The 16,509-nt window shown below is 32.8% G+C and overlaps 1 protein-coding gene across 1 annotated transcript in view; it reads left to right on the forward strand.

Annotated features, from left to right (window-relative positions):
• LOC114334288 (dynein axonemal heavy chain 1-like) overlaps positions 1–16,509 on the forward strand; it is a 947,682-nt gene that overhangs the window by 825,296 nt on the left and 105,877 nt on the right. Inside the window, exon 17 of the mRNA XM_050660136.1 lies at positions 3,356–3,510. Within this exon, the coding sequence (XP_050516093.1) occupies positions 3,356–3,510 (155 nt within the window). The remainder of the gene's footprint in view (positions 1–3,355; positions 3,511–16,509) is intronic.

A 16,509-nucleotide genomic window follows, 5' to 3' on the forward strand; every position in this document is an offset into this window, starting at 1 on the left:
TGTTCGTAATGCCCCACACTTTTTATTACCTTTAGCTATTCTTGCCTTTATCTCCTCTTCCTCATGAACATTTTCATCTATTTTGGTTCCCAGGTAATTAGTTTCTTTAACTCTTGAACGAGTAGGTATGCTTTTTCTCCATCTGTTTGTAATTATGATATTATTTTCTTTTTCTTTTTGGATCTCTCGCAGTATCGTACCTATACTTACTACTCCTTTCTTCATTTATTTTACGTCCTTATTGTTTGGCATCTTTTAATATGTTTTTTGTTACCTTTTGTAGTTCCTTCTTGCTTGTTGCTTATAGTGTCGATCATCTGCAAATGTTATGCATTGGTGGTCGTTTTTAAATATGGTTTCTTGCATGTTTAATCTGCTTTTCCTGATTATTTCTTCCGATGTCAGATTGAGTGCAGTGGTTAATAGTGGATTTCCTTGTCGTAATCCTCCCTTGATTTCAAATTTTTTGGATGTATGCCCTTTCCCTGTTATTTCGTTAAAGTAATGGGTGTTATTATCTATTCAAAAATCGTGAGTAATGAGCATATTATTAAAGGGTCGTAGAAAAACACATATAAAAAATATGTTTTCCACCTACCTCTACCGAAAGTATACTTTTCCGGACCTGATTGTAGGGAGCAAAGTTGTACTTTTCCTCCCTAGGGAGGAAAGTATTTTTCCTCCCTAGGGAGGAAAAGTAAAAGTGACGTTATGGTATTTCATTCATGAAATATAACTTATTGACGCCCTGTACAATATCTATTTTCTATTACGTAAGTATCTATACATTTTAACGTTTATTTATAAAACACCCTGTTTTTTGCAGAATGGTAAAAAAACAGTAAATGGTTATTTTGATTTAACAATGTTTACATTAATAATTTGACTTATATTTGATAGTTGACAGTTATATTTTACCTACTTGTTAGTTTTCGTTCTAATAAATTTTGTTGGTTAGTTACATAAATAAATAAAGTAAAAATGAAAAAATGACTTGTTATTTGAAGAAGGTAGAAAAACCATATATATATAACCTGGGAGTAAAGTGCCTTTTCCTCCCTTGAATGATTACAGTAAACTTCATTCTCGGGAGGAAAAGTAGCACCGTCCTCCCTTGTTATACAAATAGCTATTACATCAGAAATTAAACAGGTAATACATAATTATCCTCGCTTAGGTATGGGCCATTCCCCGAATATACGCCTGTTTTAGATTACTTCGACAACGAATATTTTACTGTGCAACATAAGAAGTACGAAAGTAAATGGCGCTAATAATTATTCCAATAAACAACAATGTAATTTGCAATTTACTTTCATTCTTCTTATTTTGCACAGTAAAATATTCGTTGTCGAGATAATCTAAAGCAGGCGTATGTTCGTGGAATAGGGTATAGACAAACAGTTTGTCTACGTTTACGCGAAATTACAAAAATACGCGGGAATCTAGACGCGGGGTCTAGTAACGTCACAATAATATCGGTTAATAATAATTATTTTCGTATCGATATATTAACTAAATTTTGGATTAGATTTATTTACTACAATTTGTTTCTTTCTAGAATGTTTCGACTACTTTTAAGTATTTTATTTATAGTCCAAAATAGGACAAAACCTCGCAACTATTACAGAATGGATAGATTTGCTTGAAAATTTTAGGATAAGTAGTGGATAGTCCAAGGATCAAAATAATTTATATGATGCTGAAAGGCGAATTTACCTTGGGGCTGGTTGCCACCCCATCCCGGGGTGGAAATTTTTTATTATATTTTGACCGCAAAAGTTGGTAAAATATTCATTCTAAGCAAAAAGTGTTCTATAGATTTTTTTGATAAATTTAATAGTTTTCGAGTTATTCGTTATCGAAAGTGTTAGTTTTATAACGAAAAAGTCGATGTTTTTATTCAGTTTTCTAATAGCTCAAAAAGTTTTAGTTTTATCAAAATACTTTTATTTATCAAAAATGTATCTTTTGAAAAAAATAAACAAAACGGCTTATGTTTTATTTTATTTAAGACCAATAATAATCGAGTTATAATTTATTATTTATTATATATGAGCTTTTCTTCGTCTAATGCTAAATATTGTAGTCAAAAGACGGATAAACTATACACTTTTCGAGGATAACTTGTTTAAACTAATTTAAAGTATTTAAAAATATCTATCTCTAGAAATACAAAAAAAGTCTCTAGCTCAGAAATTACGTGATTTATAATGAAAATAATGTCAGTCCCTATTTTTTTCGGAGAAAAAGTGATCGGAAACAACCTCCTAATCACCACCCTAATTAAAATTAGTCATTGACCTTATTTGGTCTTTTTACTTGTATATTATTAATAGGTTCTAGAAGTTTGACCGGCTCAGAATGATTAATTAAAAAAAATGGAGTTCAAAGCTAATAATGAATTTTTGTAGTTTGGTAAAAAATGCCCTTTTCTTCAGAAGAGGAAGATTAGCACCACAAATACGAAAAAATGTTTAAATATGAACTTGTATCTTATTTACTTCCCAAGAACATGGTTTGCAACAATTTTTTCTGCGACAAAAATTGAGTGAGCTATTGACAATTAAAACTTGTAATAACATACAAAAACCACCTTTACTATCCCTTTCAAAGTCACCTCTTTTTGAGACTGAAATTCTACAAAATTCTTTTTTACAAAACTTTCTAAGGTAAAAAATAAAAAATTTACGGTTAAAAAATCAATATGTTTTTTTTGAAAAAAAAAATGGAGGAATCCAATTGGAAGCACAATAATGTAAATTAGCAGTGTTTTTAGTCATTGGTCTTATTCAGTCTTCTTTATTTATGTAGTATTAATATATTCTACAAGTCTGATTTGCTTAGAATGATTAGTTTAAAAAAAACCGGAGTTAAAAGCGAATAACAGATTTTTGTTGTTTGGTAAAAAAAGCCATTTTCTTCAGAATAGAAAGATTAGTATCAGAGATACGAAAATATATTTAAATATGAAATTGTGGTTTATTTAATTCCCAAGAAGTTGGCTCAAAAACATTTTTTCTGCTGCAAAAATTGAGTGAATCGTAAACTATTAATTTTATCAAAAAAATGTATAAAACATTTTTTGCTTAGAATGAACGTTCTTATTAACTTTTGCGGTCAAAATATATAAAAAATTTCCACCCCCGAGATGGGCTGGTAATCACCCCCATAGTAAAAGCGCCTTTCGGCATCATATTGATTTTGATCCTTGGACTATCCATTACTTACTCTTAAATTTTCAAGTAAATCGATCCATTCTGTAAAAATTGCGAGGTGAAAAGCTTCGGTTCCTGGACTATTACAAATATATAAAATATTTTAAATATTTTAATAAAATTTTCTTTTTTCTCAGTGTTACAGAATTTTAAAAGATGCGATGACAAGTCTTAAAGGCGAACCTCAACCGAGTGGTTATCCTTTCCAACCTGTCCACGCATACGTCCTCAATCCAAAATCGATAACTATGGGACAACTTTATGGAGAGTTTGATCTTCAGACCCATGAATGGTAAGAATGACTGTTTTTATTATTTTGATGCCGATATTTTAATTTGTTTATGAGCTACGATTTTCAAGCTATGGTCAAATGCAAACAATTAGGCGTGCACGTCATAGATTTAATGACATCATAACTCAATGGTACAAACTTGACGGCAAAAAAGTTCAACAAATTTTCCTTTTGATATTAGTTTTTCTGTCAAATTTAGCAGGAAAGCGCTGTTGCCAAATAAAAAACATATTTATTTACCAAATCAGCTATCGGCTATATCAACTGTTTCTCTTTGTCTTTAAGAGTCTGAAAAAAAAACTATTTATACTGTAGAACATTATGTAAGATTTTTGTTTACAAATGTTACGTTGGTTAAAATATAAACTGTCCTATGACATTTTCGTAAATGCATACTCATGTTAGAGCGTGTTAAATTATCTTTCAAGCACTATACCTATCTCTTTTTGAAAAACTTATAGTTAAAATAAAAGTTTAAAGTGGGACGATTTCTATGCACTTAGTTTATATCAAATAATATTGTACACAATTTCATAACTTACAACTGTATTTTAAAAAATGGGAAATTTACTATTGTACAATTCAGCATATTGGACCATCTAAATAAATACTTTCATACCGAATTCAGAACATAGGGCAGTCAATGAGGGCATTTATCTCCGAATTCCATCCTACTACATCGTTTTACTTGATTTTTTCACAGTAAGTAGGGAATAGCTCAAAAAGTAAAGTCTACCCTATATACTAGGGCGCTTTTATCTTGGGGGCTGTTCCCACCCTTCAAGTGGATGGGACAATTTTTTGGTCAAAATTACCACGGAGGTGGCAAGAGAACATAATTCTAAGCAAAAACTGTTCTATAATTTTTTTGGAAACTCAATGCAAGTTCTGATTTTTTAAATTATATTTTTTTTTTCAAAAATATGCATTCTAAACTGGTTAAAATTTTTGTAAGGATTACTATAAATTTTAATTTTTGTGGAAATGGCGAATGTTTTATTTTTCACTTTTTCCTAAAAAATTTGAAAGGGTATTATCGGTTTTCCCGTGATTTAAGCTTGAATACTTAGATTTCAGTACTCGTCGAAAAAAATATACATTCAACTACTGATAACTCGATTTGAATTAACATTAGTTTAGTTCTACAGTTCTAAGTATGAAGTATATTAAATTTTTTATTATCTTAAATTTTGGTAATAATAACTTTTTTGTAAAAGCTTATAATATTTGGAGTACACGTTAAAAACAGCTTTAAAACATGCATTTTTTACGAAAAAATTAAATATTTGATCTTTAATGACTCAAAAAGTATTGATTTATATTAATAACATTATATAACAAATTTTGCTTAGAATTTGTTCGTTTATCGATTTATGGCATTATTTTTAATAAAATAAATATTACCCACGAGTAGGGGTGGCATCCACCCTCAGGGTAGAAGTGCAAGTTGGCATCATGTCACCTTTGCTCCTTGAGGTATTCTCTAACTAATCACCAATTTTCATGCAAATCGATGGAGTTTCAACGAAATCGAAGGTGAAAACCTTCAGTGACTGCACTAGCATGTAAGCTTATTCTGAGTTTTTTTTACTGGCATATTTCGATCCTAAAGATTATGTTTATCTGCTCTTCCGTCCATCTGTCCAGTTTTAGATTGGAAAAACTGTAACAGATAGAGAATAGGTGACAGCGGATTCCGATGCAATATACGGGAATATTGTCAAAACAGAAAATAGAAAAAGTACTCTTATCGGGTGTTGAGAGAATTAATATATCCGGGTGTCCTATCTTAGACTGAATACACTCTTATAGACAGATCAAAACTGATGATTACCTAGTTAAAACGAAATGCTTCACTTCCGCCTTTGAGAACATTAATAAAAACGGTATAACTCATAAAAATGGCGATATGTTATAATACGTAGTTAGGTACACATTTTTTGATATCGGATTAGTAATCAGTAGAGAGCGGAATATATGCAACACAACATTACCAAAATATGCGCATATATATGCATTACTTTCACTACAAATATGCAGGTATTTTTTCTAAATTTGTTCAAATATGCAAATGCATATTAAAAATACTCAAAAATAAAACAGTATATTAAATATAAACATTTATAACTTGTCGAAACCAAAAGACTCCATTTTCAAACAAATAAATGTTTAAAAATAATAAAATCCTTGGATTTCTTAGTTCGGAAACAGATTCTCTCTTATACCTATTCCCCATCCTTCTAAAATTTGCAAGGAATAAAGGGTGATGAATGCAGAGACATGGGGGTCTATACAGGGTGTAACAAAAATACAAGTCATAAATTTAATCACATATTCTAGGACCAAAAATATTTCGATTGAACCTAACTTACCTTAGTACAAATGTGCACATAAAAAAAGTTACAGCCCTTTTAAGTTACAAAATGAAAATCGATTTTTTCGAATGTATCGAAAACTATTGGAGATTTTTTATTGAAAATGGACATGTGGAATTCTTATGGCAGTAGCATCTTAATAAAAAATTATAGTGAAATTTGGACACCCCATAAAAATTTTATGGGGGTTTTGTTCTTTTAAACCCCCCCAAACTTTTTGTACGTTCCAATTAAATTATTATTGTAGTACCGTTAGTTAAACACAACGCTTCTAAAACTTTTTTGCCTCTTAGTACTTTTTCGAAAAGTCAGTTTTTATCGAGATATTTCGAATATTTGTCAAATCCACCACATATTTGTATATGGTTAAGTACGATTATGGAGACTTGTTAATAATATGAACATTTATTTATGATTTACATTTTTAGAGATATTTTGAACCATATTAAAAAAAGAAGTCACATCTCGATAAAAGGTGCCTTTTCGAAAAAATACAAAGAGGCAAAAAAGTTTTAAAAACACTGTGTTTAACTAATGGTACTGCAGTAATATTTTAATTGGAACGTACACAAACATTTGGGGGGTTTAAAAGAACAAAACCCCCATAAAATTTTTATGTAAAGATATTGAATAATAAGCCTTAACTCGATAAAAACTGCCTTATCGAAAAAATACTAAGAGGCAAAAAAGTTTTAATAATATTGAGTTTAACTAATAGTACCACTATAATAATTTAATTGAGATGTACATAAAAGTTTGGGGGGGTTTAAGGGAACCATATCCCCATACAATTTTTATGGGGTGCACAAATTTTACTATAATTTTTCTTTAAGATGTTTCTGCCATAAGAATGCCACATGTCCATTTTCAATAAAAAATCTCCAATAGTTTTCGATATATTCGTAGAAATCGATTTTCATTTTGTAACTTCAAAGGGCTGTAACTTTTTTTATGTGCATATTTGTACTAAGGTAAGTTAGGTTCATTCGAACTATTTTTGGTCCCAGAATATGTGATTTAATTTATGACCTATATTTTTGTTACACCCTGTATAGTTGCACTCCACAACACATCTTTTCATCGAGGCAAAGATCAACGAAACTGTCTCCTTGTACTCAATACGTGAGTAAGAACGTAGGTAGATAAAAGCATTATTTTTATTTTCAATTCAGAGATCATAACCCTCTTTCTATGGCCATTTCAAACCCCTTAGTTCTCATCAGGAAAGCTACCGTAATGATGCTCTGAAAAGAAAATAAAAATCTTTGCCATTTCTGTCAATTATAAAATATAATTAACATTCAGACGCTATAGCGACATCTATTAACAACTTGTCGAAACCAAAAGACTCCATTTTCAAACAAATAAATGTTTAAAAATAATAAAATCCTTGGATTTCTTAGTTCGGAAACAGATTCTCTCTTATACCTATTCCCCATCCTTCTAAAATTTGCAAGGAATAAAGGGTGATGAATGCAGAGACGGATTAGAAGGATGGGGAATAGGTATAAGAGAGAATCTGTTTCCGAACTAAGAAATCCAAGGATTTGATTATTTTTAAACATTTATTTGTTTGAAAATGGAATCTTTTGGTTTCGACAAGTTGTTAATAGATGTCGCTATAGCGTCTGAATGTTAATTATATTTTATAATTGACAGAAATGGCAAAGATTTTTATTTTCTTTTCAGAGCATCATTACGGTAGCTTTCCTGATGAGAACTAAGGGGTTCGAAATGGCCATAGAAAGAGGGTAATGATCTCTGAATTGAAAATAAAAATAATGCCTTTATCTACCTACGTTCTTACTCACGTATTGAGTACAAGGAGACAGTTTCGTTGATCTTTGCCTCGATGAAAAGATGTGTTGTGGAGTGCAACTATATAGACCTCCACGTCTCTGCATTCATCACCCTTTATTCCTTGCAAATTTTAGAAGGATGGGGAATAAGTATAAGAGAGAATCTGTTTCCGAACTAAGAAATCCAAGGATTTTATTATTTTTAAACATTTATTTGTTTGAAAATGGAGTCTTTTGGTTTCGACAAGTTGTTAATAGATGTCGCTATAGCGTCTGAATGTTAATTATATTTTATAATTGACAGAAATGGCAAAGATTTTTATTTTCTTTTCAGAGCATCATTACGGTAGCTTTCCTGATGAGAACTAAGGGGTTCGAAATGGCCATAGAAAGAGGGTAATGATCTCTGAATTGAAAATAAAAATAATGCCTTTATCTACCTACGTTCTTACTCACGTATTGAGTACAAGGAGACAGTTTCGTTGATCTTTGCCTCGATGAAAAGATGTGTTGTGGAGTGCAACTATATAGACCCCCACGTCTCTGCATCCATCACCCTTTATTCCTTGCAAATTTTAGAAGGATGGGGAATAGGTATAAGAGAGAATCTGTTTCCGAACTAAGAAATCCAAGGATTTTATTATTTTTTAACATTTATTTGTTTGAAAATGGAGTCTTTTGGTTTCGACAAGTTGTTAATAGATGTCGCTATAGCGTCTGAATGTTAATTATATTTTATAATTGACAAAAATGGCAAAGATTTTTATTTTCTTTTCAGAGCATCATTACGGTAGCTTTGTTGATGAGAACTAAGGGGTTCGAAATGGCCATAGAAAGAGGGTAATGATCTCTGAATTGAAAATAAAAATAATGACTTTATATAAACATTTATGTTTAAAAAATTCAACCTACATTTATGTTTAATACATATTTATTTTTCACATAAAAACAAATGAAATGACACAAAAACTGATATTATAATTAAATTAAGAATCTAAATTATAGTATGAATTTTTAATCAAATATTTTTCAAAATTTTCAAATAGCAACTTTTGCCTTCTATCACTAAAAACGTATTTGGACACAGAAAAAGTTCGTTCTACATCTACTGATGTTATAGGACAATATTTTAATTTAGGCAGAAAATAATTTGCCAAGTCGTAAGATCTTCAGAAAAGTTGCCTTCAAAAATACGTACAACTTTCCTCAAACAATCGAAGCCCTCATTTTTTTCTAAAACATTTTTTAATTTATTTCTAATTGTAATCCCTGTATTTCCGGGAATTTTTTGACAATGTGCAGAAAAAGTGTTAAGAAGATTAACCGAATCACTTAATTGTAAATTCCTTTGTTCTAATGACTTTATTAGATCTGGTAAAAAACGAAAAAACAAATGATGCTTTTGTTTGTCAGTTCCTCATTTAAAAAATGAAATGTGAAAATGAATGTAACTTACGATTTTGGAACAGGCCTTGCAAAATACTTTGTCTCCACTTAGCTTTAACTCGGAAAAACACTTTATCCAAGCACTTTTTTGAATGGTAGACATATTTAAATTTAATATATACCAATCACTTCAAAAACACTAAATACGATACAACGTTTACTTTAAGCAAATGTTGGCCGGAAACTGACAAAATAAATATTAGACCCTTAAAAGCAGGTAGGTACCTACGACTTGCTACGCTAATAAAATAATATTTTTCTGGGAACACCCATAATTTTTAAATTCAAGTAGTAATGGGAAAGTCCAGATAGGTAATAATGAGCGATAGATAGATAAATAACGAGCTCGTTCATATCGAAGTTATAAAATTCCAACTAAGAGAGGAAAATTTTAAACTTTTATATAATTTATTTTTAAAATATGCAAAATAAATCGTGTTTAGCTTAAATATGCAATGTTGTGTTTGTTGTCTGAAAATATGCCATATATGCATCTATATGCACTTTGCATATATTCCTTTCTTTAGTGATCAGCATACATAATACGTCTAAAAATAACTCTTGCTTAACATTTCGTTGACCAACCTTTTGAAGTTATACTTCTTTAGGCGCGATAGGGAGTGAATTTTTATTATCCTGGGCGCATGCCCAAGTAGCAATTTGTCGACGCGACAACGTTGTCTACGGCGTGGCAACGTTTTCTTACAACGTGTTATTGCCTAAAAGACGACCCTATTCTGCACTGATTTGGTGGACGATTTTTGAGTTGTCTTGACGTTGCCTAGGCAACCTCCTGTTTAAGCAACATCGTTTCGTAATGGTTGCTCAAGGAGTCAGACTAGTTATGTTTTTTTACCTATATTTTTAACACCTGTGTGGTGAATGCGAAGTCCAAAAAGTAAACTGTTTTGACATCGTATTGGGTATTTAAATTTATATAAATACATAAAGGACTTATTACCTAATGTGAAATTTATAAACGCATCTCAGATTACCGTCAAATATGGATATTTCACCTATAAAAAACACACGCGCTCCTTTTTTATGACATTTTTTACAAAAAATATGCAAATTTAAAAAATCAAATTTTAATATAAAAGTCAAAATTTATGTTAAAGATGTTCTGTATAAATTTAATGTATTGATGGTGCTTTTAAAGGTATCAGAAAATGCCTGCATTTTTTATATTCTGTGTTTTCATTTTCTTTACATCCCAAAAATCTCAAGTAAAACCAAAATGGCGCATTAAACAATATTACCAATATTACTAAAAAAATACCGTATAACCAACCTTTGACGGATGAGACAACTTAGAAGTCCAATCGCCAACCAAACCCGGCCGCACCGACTATCAAAACCATTTTAGAACGCACCCTCTTATTGGGTGACAGAGGTCATGTGACCAGTGTCAAAAGTGTATCATTCTCATTAACAGCGTTGTCACATTTAGTAAATTTCTACTTCTTTGGTAGATTTTTGATATTTTTTAAAAAATTCTAGTAGGCAATATTTTTTAGTAAATTTTTGGTATATTTCAACAGAATTTGATCCATTTTTTTCGAATCATGAGGAAACTATAACAAGTATTTTTGAAAAATTTAAACGCAGAATGAAAGACTGCATTATTTAGAAAAACCAAAACCTTTCTTTTGAACGAGATATTTGGAATTAAAAGTCACACTAATTTTTTTCTTTTTTTCACGCCTGTAACTTATTAAAATAAACATTATATAAGTTTTCAGGGACTTTCGGTCCTCGGTAATAACGTAATCTTTCTTTGTGCGTTTAAATTTTTCAAAAATACTTATTAGTTTTCTAAGGATTCGCAAAAATGAAAACATTTAAAATATATTGAACATTTTAACAGACGACATTTTGCCCCTACCCCCTTAAGTGAGCTGTTGTTTTTATTATAAAAAATCCCAAATATATCCCAAAAATCCTTAAGTATATTTTAGTTTTTGATTTAGTAGATTTTAAACAAATGAAATAGAGAATGTGGAAAAATCCCCTTACGAATAACTCACACATCCACTATTTCTGGCTGGGAAAAATTTTTCGAATAGAATCAAAGATCCAAACACCAGTTCTTAGAAATGTGTTTCGCCCTCTTCAACCTCCGTGGGCTCATCGGTAAAGATGAGAGGTTGAATATCTTTAGACACATTCCATCAAAAAACAACATCCGAGACATAGACATAACAGGAGCGTAAATCTACGCCCAACCTGAAAATGACAGTCTCAAGTTTTAATTCCCTAATTACTTTAGAGTAAGTAAGATAATGCTTATGAAAAAACAAAAGATGTAGATCTTTGAAACACACTCAGTGATCAAAAGATCCACAGGTACTGGTTTAACGACCGCTCGTACGAAATCAAACAAATGAAATAGAGAATGTGGAAAAATCCCCTTACGAATAACTCACACATCTACTATTTCTGGCTGGGAAAAATTTTTCAATAGTAGATTTACGCTCCTGTTATGTCTATGTCTCGGATGTTGTTTTTTGATGGAATGTGTCTAAAGATATTCAACCTCTCATCTTTACCGATGAGCCCACGGAGGTTGAAGAGGGCGAAACACATTTCTAAGAACCGGTGTTTGGATCTTTGATTCTATTCGAAAAATTTTTCCCAGCCAGAAATAGTGGATGTGTGAGTTATTCGTAAGGGGATTTTTCCACATTCTCTATTTCATTTGTTTGATTTCGTACGAGTGGTCGTTAAACCAGTACCTGTGGATCTTTTGATCACTGAGTGTGTTTCAAAGATCTACATCTTTTGTTTTTTCATAAACATTATCTTACTTACTCTAAAGTAATTAGGGAATTAAAACTTGAGACTGTCATTTTCAGGTTGGGCGTAGATTTACGCTCCTGTTATGTCTATGTCTCGGATGTTGTTTTTTGATGGAATGTGTCTAAAGATATTCAACCTCTCATCTTTACCGATGAGCCCACGGAGGTTGAAGAGGGCGAAACACATTTCTAAGAACTGGTGTTTGGATCTTTGATTCTATTAGAAAAAATTTTCCCAGCCAGAAATAGTGGATGTGTGAGTTATTCTTAAGGGGATTTTTCCACATTCTCTATTTCATTTGTTTGATTTCGTACGAGTGGTCGTTAAACCAGTACCTGTGGATCTTTTGATCACTGAGTGTGTTTCAAAGATCTACATCTTTTGTTTTTTCATAAACATTATCTTACTTACTCTAAAGTAATTAGGGAATTAAAACTTGAGACTGTCATTTTCAGGTTGGGCGTAGATTTACGCTCCTGTTATGTCTATGTCTCGGATGTTGTTTTTTGATGGAATGTGTCTAAAGATATTCAACCTCTCATCTTTACCGATGAGCCCACGGAGGTTGAAGAGGGCGAAACACATTTCTAAGAACTGGTGTTTGAATCTTTGATTCTATTCGAAAAATTTTTCCCAGCCAGAAATAGTGGATGTGTGAGTTATTCGTAAGGGGATTTTTCCACATTCTCTATTTCATTTGTTTGATTTCGTACGAGTGGTCGTTAAACCAGTACCTGTGGATCTTTTGATCACTGAGTGTGTTTCAAAGATCTACATCTTTTGTTTTTTCATAAACATTATCTTACTTACTCTAAAGTAATTAGGGAATTAAAACTTGAGACTGTCATTTTCAGGTTGGGCGTAGATTTACGCTCCTGTTATGTCTATGTCTCGGATGTTTTTTTTTTGATGGAATGTGTCTAAAGATATTCAATCTCTCATCTTTACCGATGAGCCCACGGAGGTTGAAGAGGGCGAAACACATTTCTAAGAACTGGTGTTTGGATCTTTGATTCTATTTGAAAAATTTTTTCCAGCCAGAAATAGTGGATGTGTGAGTTACTCGTAAGGGGATTTTTCCACATTCTCTATTTCATTTGTTTGATTTCGTACGAGTGGTCGTTAAACCCGTGCTAGGTCTAGTTTGCATGGAGGAAGAGCTCTGAATTGGGTAGGGGTTTTTCAGTACTTTGTGAAAGACAGACCTGGATGGGGAAGTCCTTAACCCCAACACGGCGCGTCCCAATGGCTGATAGGGAACGTTCCTGTAGATATACAGGACAGGTACGAATAAGGCTTCGCCAAATAAGTACCGGCGGATCAACTGAGGACATGACACAGGACAGCAGCTGTGTCATTAGTGGCTCGCGGCTAAGGAATACAATTCCTAACAGGTGCGGTGCCATAAAGTCGCAGGCGACAATCAAATAATGATTTAACCGGCTGCGATACTGCGAACCTAAACCTAAATAAAAACCGAATGTGCGCCGGTATAAGCAATCAACCGTTACCAGGAGGTACGGAAGGGCACTCTATTGTCCTGGGGTTGAGAAATCGGCCCCGAAGGCGGATGAGCTGAAAATTCAGTCAACGGCAGTGGAATCAGGAAAGCAACGGGAAACTACCTGATTATAACTTCCCTAGTAACTCATGATGACAGATGTTAATAATGTAAATATATTTACTAATCATGGGACTCGGAATCCAAGATTCGGCGTGGGAAACAGCAGGGTTTCCCCAGTCGTCAGCAAGCGAATTCCCTGTAATTCATCAAATTTGGTAATAGATAAGGAATGTTTAATAGCGACTTGGAATATTACAAGTATGTTTGAGTCTGGAAAGATTCACAATACGATCAAGGAAATGCGAAGGTTAAATATAAATATCTTAGGTATAAGCGAGATGAGGTGGCCGGGTTCTGGCCATATAACGATAGATAATTATGAAATTTACTACTCTGGTGAAGAAGGTCCGCAACATAGAAATGGTGTGGCATTTATTTTAGAACAAAATGTCGCAAAATCAGTAAAAAATATCGTGCTATACTCAGATAGGTTAATAATGTTACAAATAAAAACAAATCGTACAGACTTAAACATCATTCAGGTATATGCACCTACACAACAATATGACGATGAAGTTGTCGAAAGCTTTTATTCAGATCTAGACTATTTATTATCACTCACAGGAAGCCAAGATATAAACATTGTATTGGGGGATTTCAATGCCAAGGTTGGAAGAGGTAGTGAAGAAGATGTCGTTGGCAAGTTTGGTTTAGGAACGAGAAACGACCGTGGAGATAGAATGATTAGATTTTGTGTAGAAAAACAATTAGTAATTTCCAACACTTTTTTTGACTTGCCTAAGCGACGACTTTACACCTGGAAATCTCCTATGGACACTTACGGAAGAATAGTAAGAAATCAAATTGATTATATCTGTATATCAAAAAGATATAGAAATGCTATCTTGTCCTCCAAAACATATCCAGGAGCGGATGTACCCTCCAACCACAACTTACTAGCAGCTAAAGTATTACTTAAATTTAAAAAGATTAAAAAACCCAAAATATCTCCTAGGATCAGCAAAGATAAACTTTCAAATGCGGAAGTGAAAGAAATAGTAACCGATAAATTAGAAGATCAGTTTCAGAAATTGGGAAATAAAAATTCAGAAGAACAATTATGGGAGTCATGCAAAGAAACATTGGAAAAAGTCCAAGAAGACCATCTAATGGAAAATCAGCGTAGGAATAAGCAACAGTGGATGACAGAAGAGATATTGAATTTAATGGATGCAAGAAGAAAATATAAGAATGCTAATCTGACAGAATACAAAAAGCTAAACAGTATGATTCGAAGAAAAATAAGATCAGCTAAATCAGAGTGGCATAAACAACAATGTAAAGAAATTGAGAACTACGAGCGTATCTATGACGCATTCAATATGCACAAAAAACTGAAAGAAGTTGCAGGACTGAATAAAAAATGTAATCCTCCACTAATCGAAGATAAAAACGGAAAAATTATAATCGATATCGAAGGTCAACTAATACGATGGACAGAATATATAAAGGAATTATTCGATGATGAAAGAAGCGAACTAGAAACGCTAAATGACATAAGCGGTCCTCCAATATCTAAGGAAGAAGTGCAATACGCTATAAAGAACGCAAAAAACGGGAAGGCGATCGGACCAGATGGGATTTACGTAGAAACACTAAAGCTTTTAGGTGTCGAGGGCATTAAGATACTTACGAAATTGTTCAACTTAATCTATGAAAGCGGAAAAATTCCTAAAGATTGGCTTAAATCCTCATTTGTTGTACTACCAAAAAAACACAGAGCCACAAAATGCAGCGACTATCGCACCATCAGCCTAATGAGTCATGTATTGAAAACGTTTCTTAGAATCATTCATCAAAGAACATATAGAAAAATTGAGGAAAGAATCTCAAGTACTCAATTCGGTTTTCGCTGTGGCCTTGGAACGCGTGATGCACTATTCGCAACCCAAGTTTTAATTCAGAGATGCAGAGATGTAAATCATGACGTTTTCATGTGCGCGATTGATTTTGAAAAGGCCTTTGATAAAGTTCGCCATGAAAAAATGCTACATATTCTCAAAACTACCGGTCTGGACGGTAGGGACATTAGAATAATCGCAAATTTGTATTGGGGCCAGGCTGCATGTATTAGGGTTGCGAATCAGTGCTCTGAAGAAGTAAAAATCAAGCGCGGAGTTCGACAAGGCTGTATATTGTCACCAATGTTGTTTAATCTTTACGCTGAAACAATCTTAAATGAAGTCTTGGAAAACGCAAAAGAGGGAATACTCATTAATGGTATGCTTATGAACAATATCAGATACGCAGATGACACCTTGTTGCTGACTGGATCAATTGAACATCTTCAAGCGTTATTGAATCGAATGGTGGCATTCTGCGCGATATATGGACTCAAACTCAACGCAAGAAAAACAAAGTTTATGGTTATTAGTAAACAGGCAGCCGTAAATAATAATAACTATAACGTAACAATCGGTAATGACTCAATTGAACGAGTAAGTAATCTTGTATATCTGGGTACTCATATTAATGAAAGCTGGAACCCTAGTACAGAAATAAAAAGTAGAATTGCCAAAGCAAGAACAAGTTTTATGAAATTTAAGAAAATCCTGTGCAGTCATGATCTAAATTTGGAACTTCGCATAAGAATGGTCCGATGTTATATATTCCCAGTACTACTTTACGGGGTTGAAGCATGGACACTGACAGAATCGCTTTTAAAAAACCTAGAAGCATTTGAAATGTGGGTCTACCGCCGTATTCTGAAGATCAGTTGGGTAGAAAGAGTCACAAACGAAAGGGTTTTGCAACGTTTGAATAAAAGTTGCGAAGTAGTGAACACGGTTAAAAGGCGCAAATTGGAATACTTTGGTCATATAATGCGTCACCCAGAAAAATATGACATACTTCACCTTGTCATGCAAGGTAAAATAATGGGAAAAAGAAGTGTGGGCCGCCGTACAACTTCTTGGCTTAAAAACCTACGCCAATGGTTTGGGAAAACTAGCACTGA

The sequence above is a fragment of the Diabrotica virgifera genome, chromosome 9 (assembly GCF_917563875.1).
Source record: "Diabrotica virgifera virgifera chromosome 9, PGI_DIABVI_V3a".
In the NCBI taxonomy this organism is placed as follows: Eukaryota; Metazoa; Arthropoda; class Insecta; order Coleoptera; family Chrysomelidae; genus Diabrotica; species Diabrotica virgifera.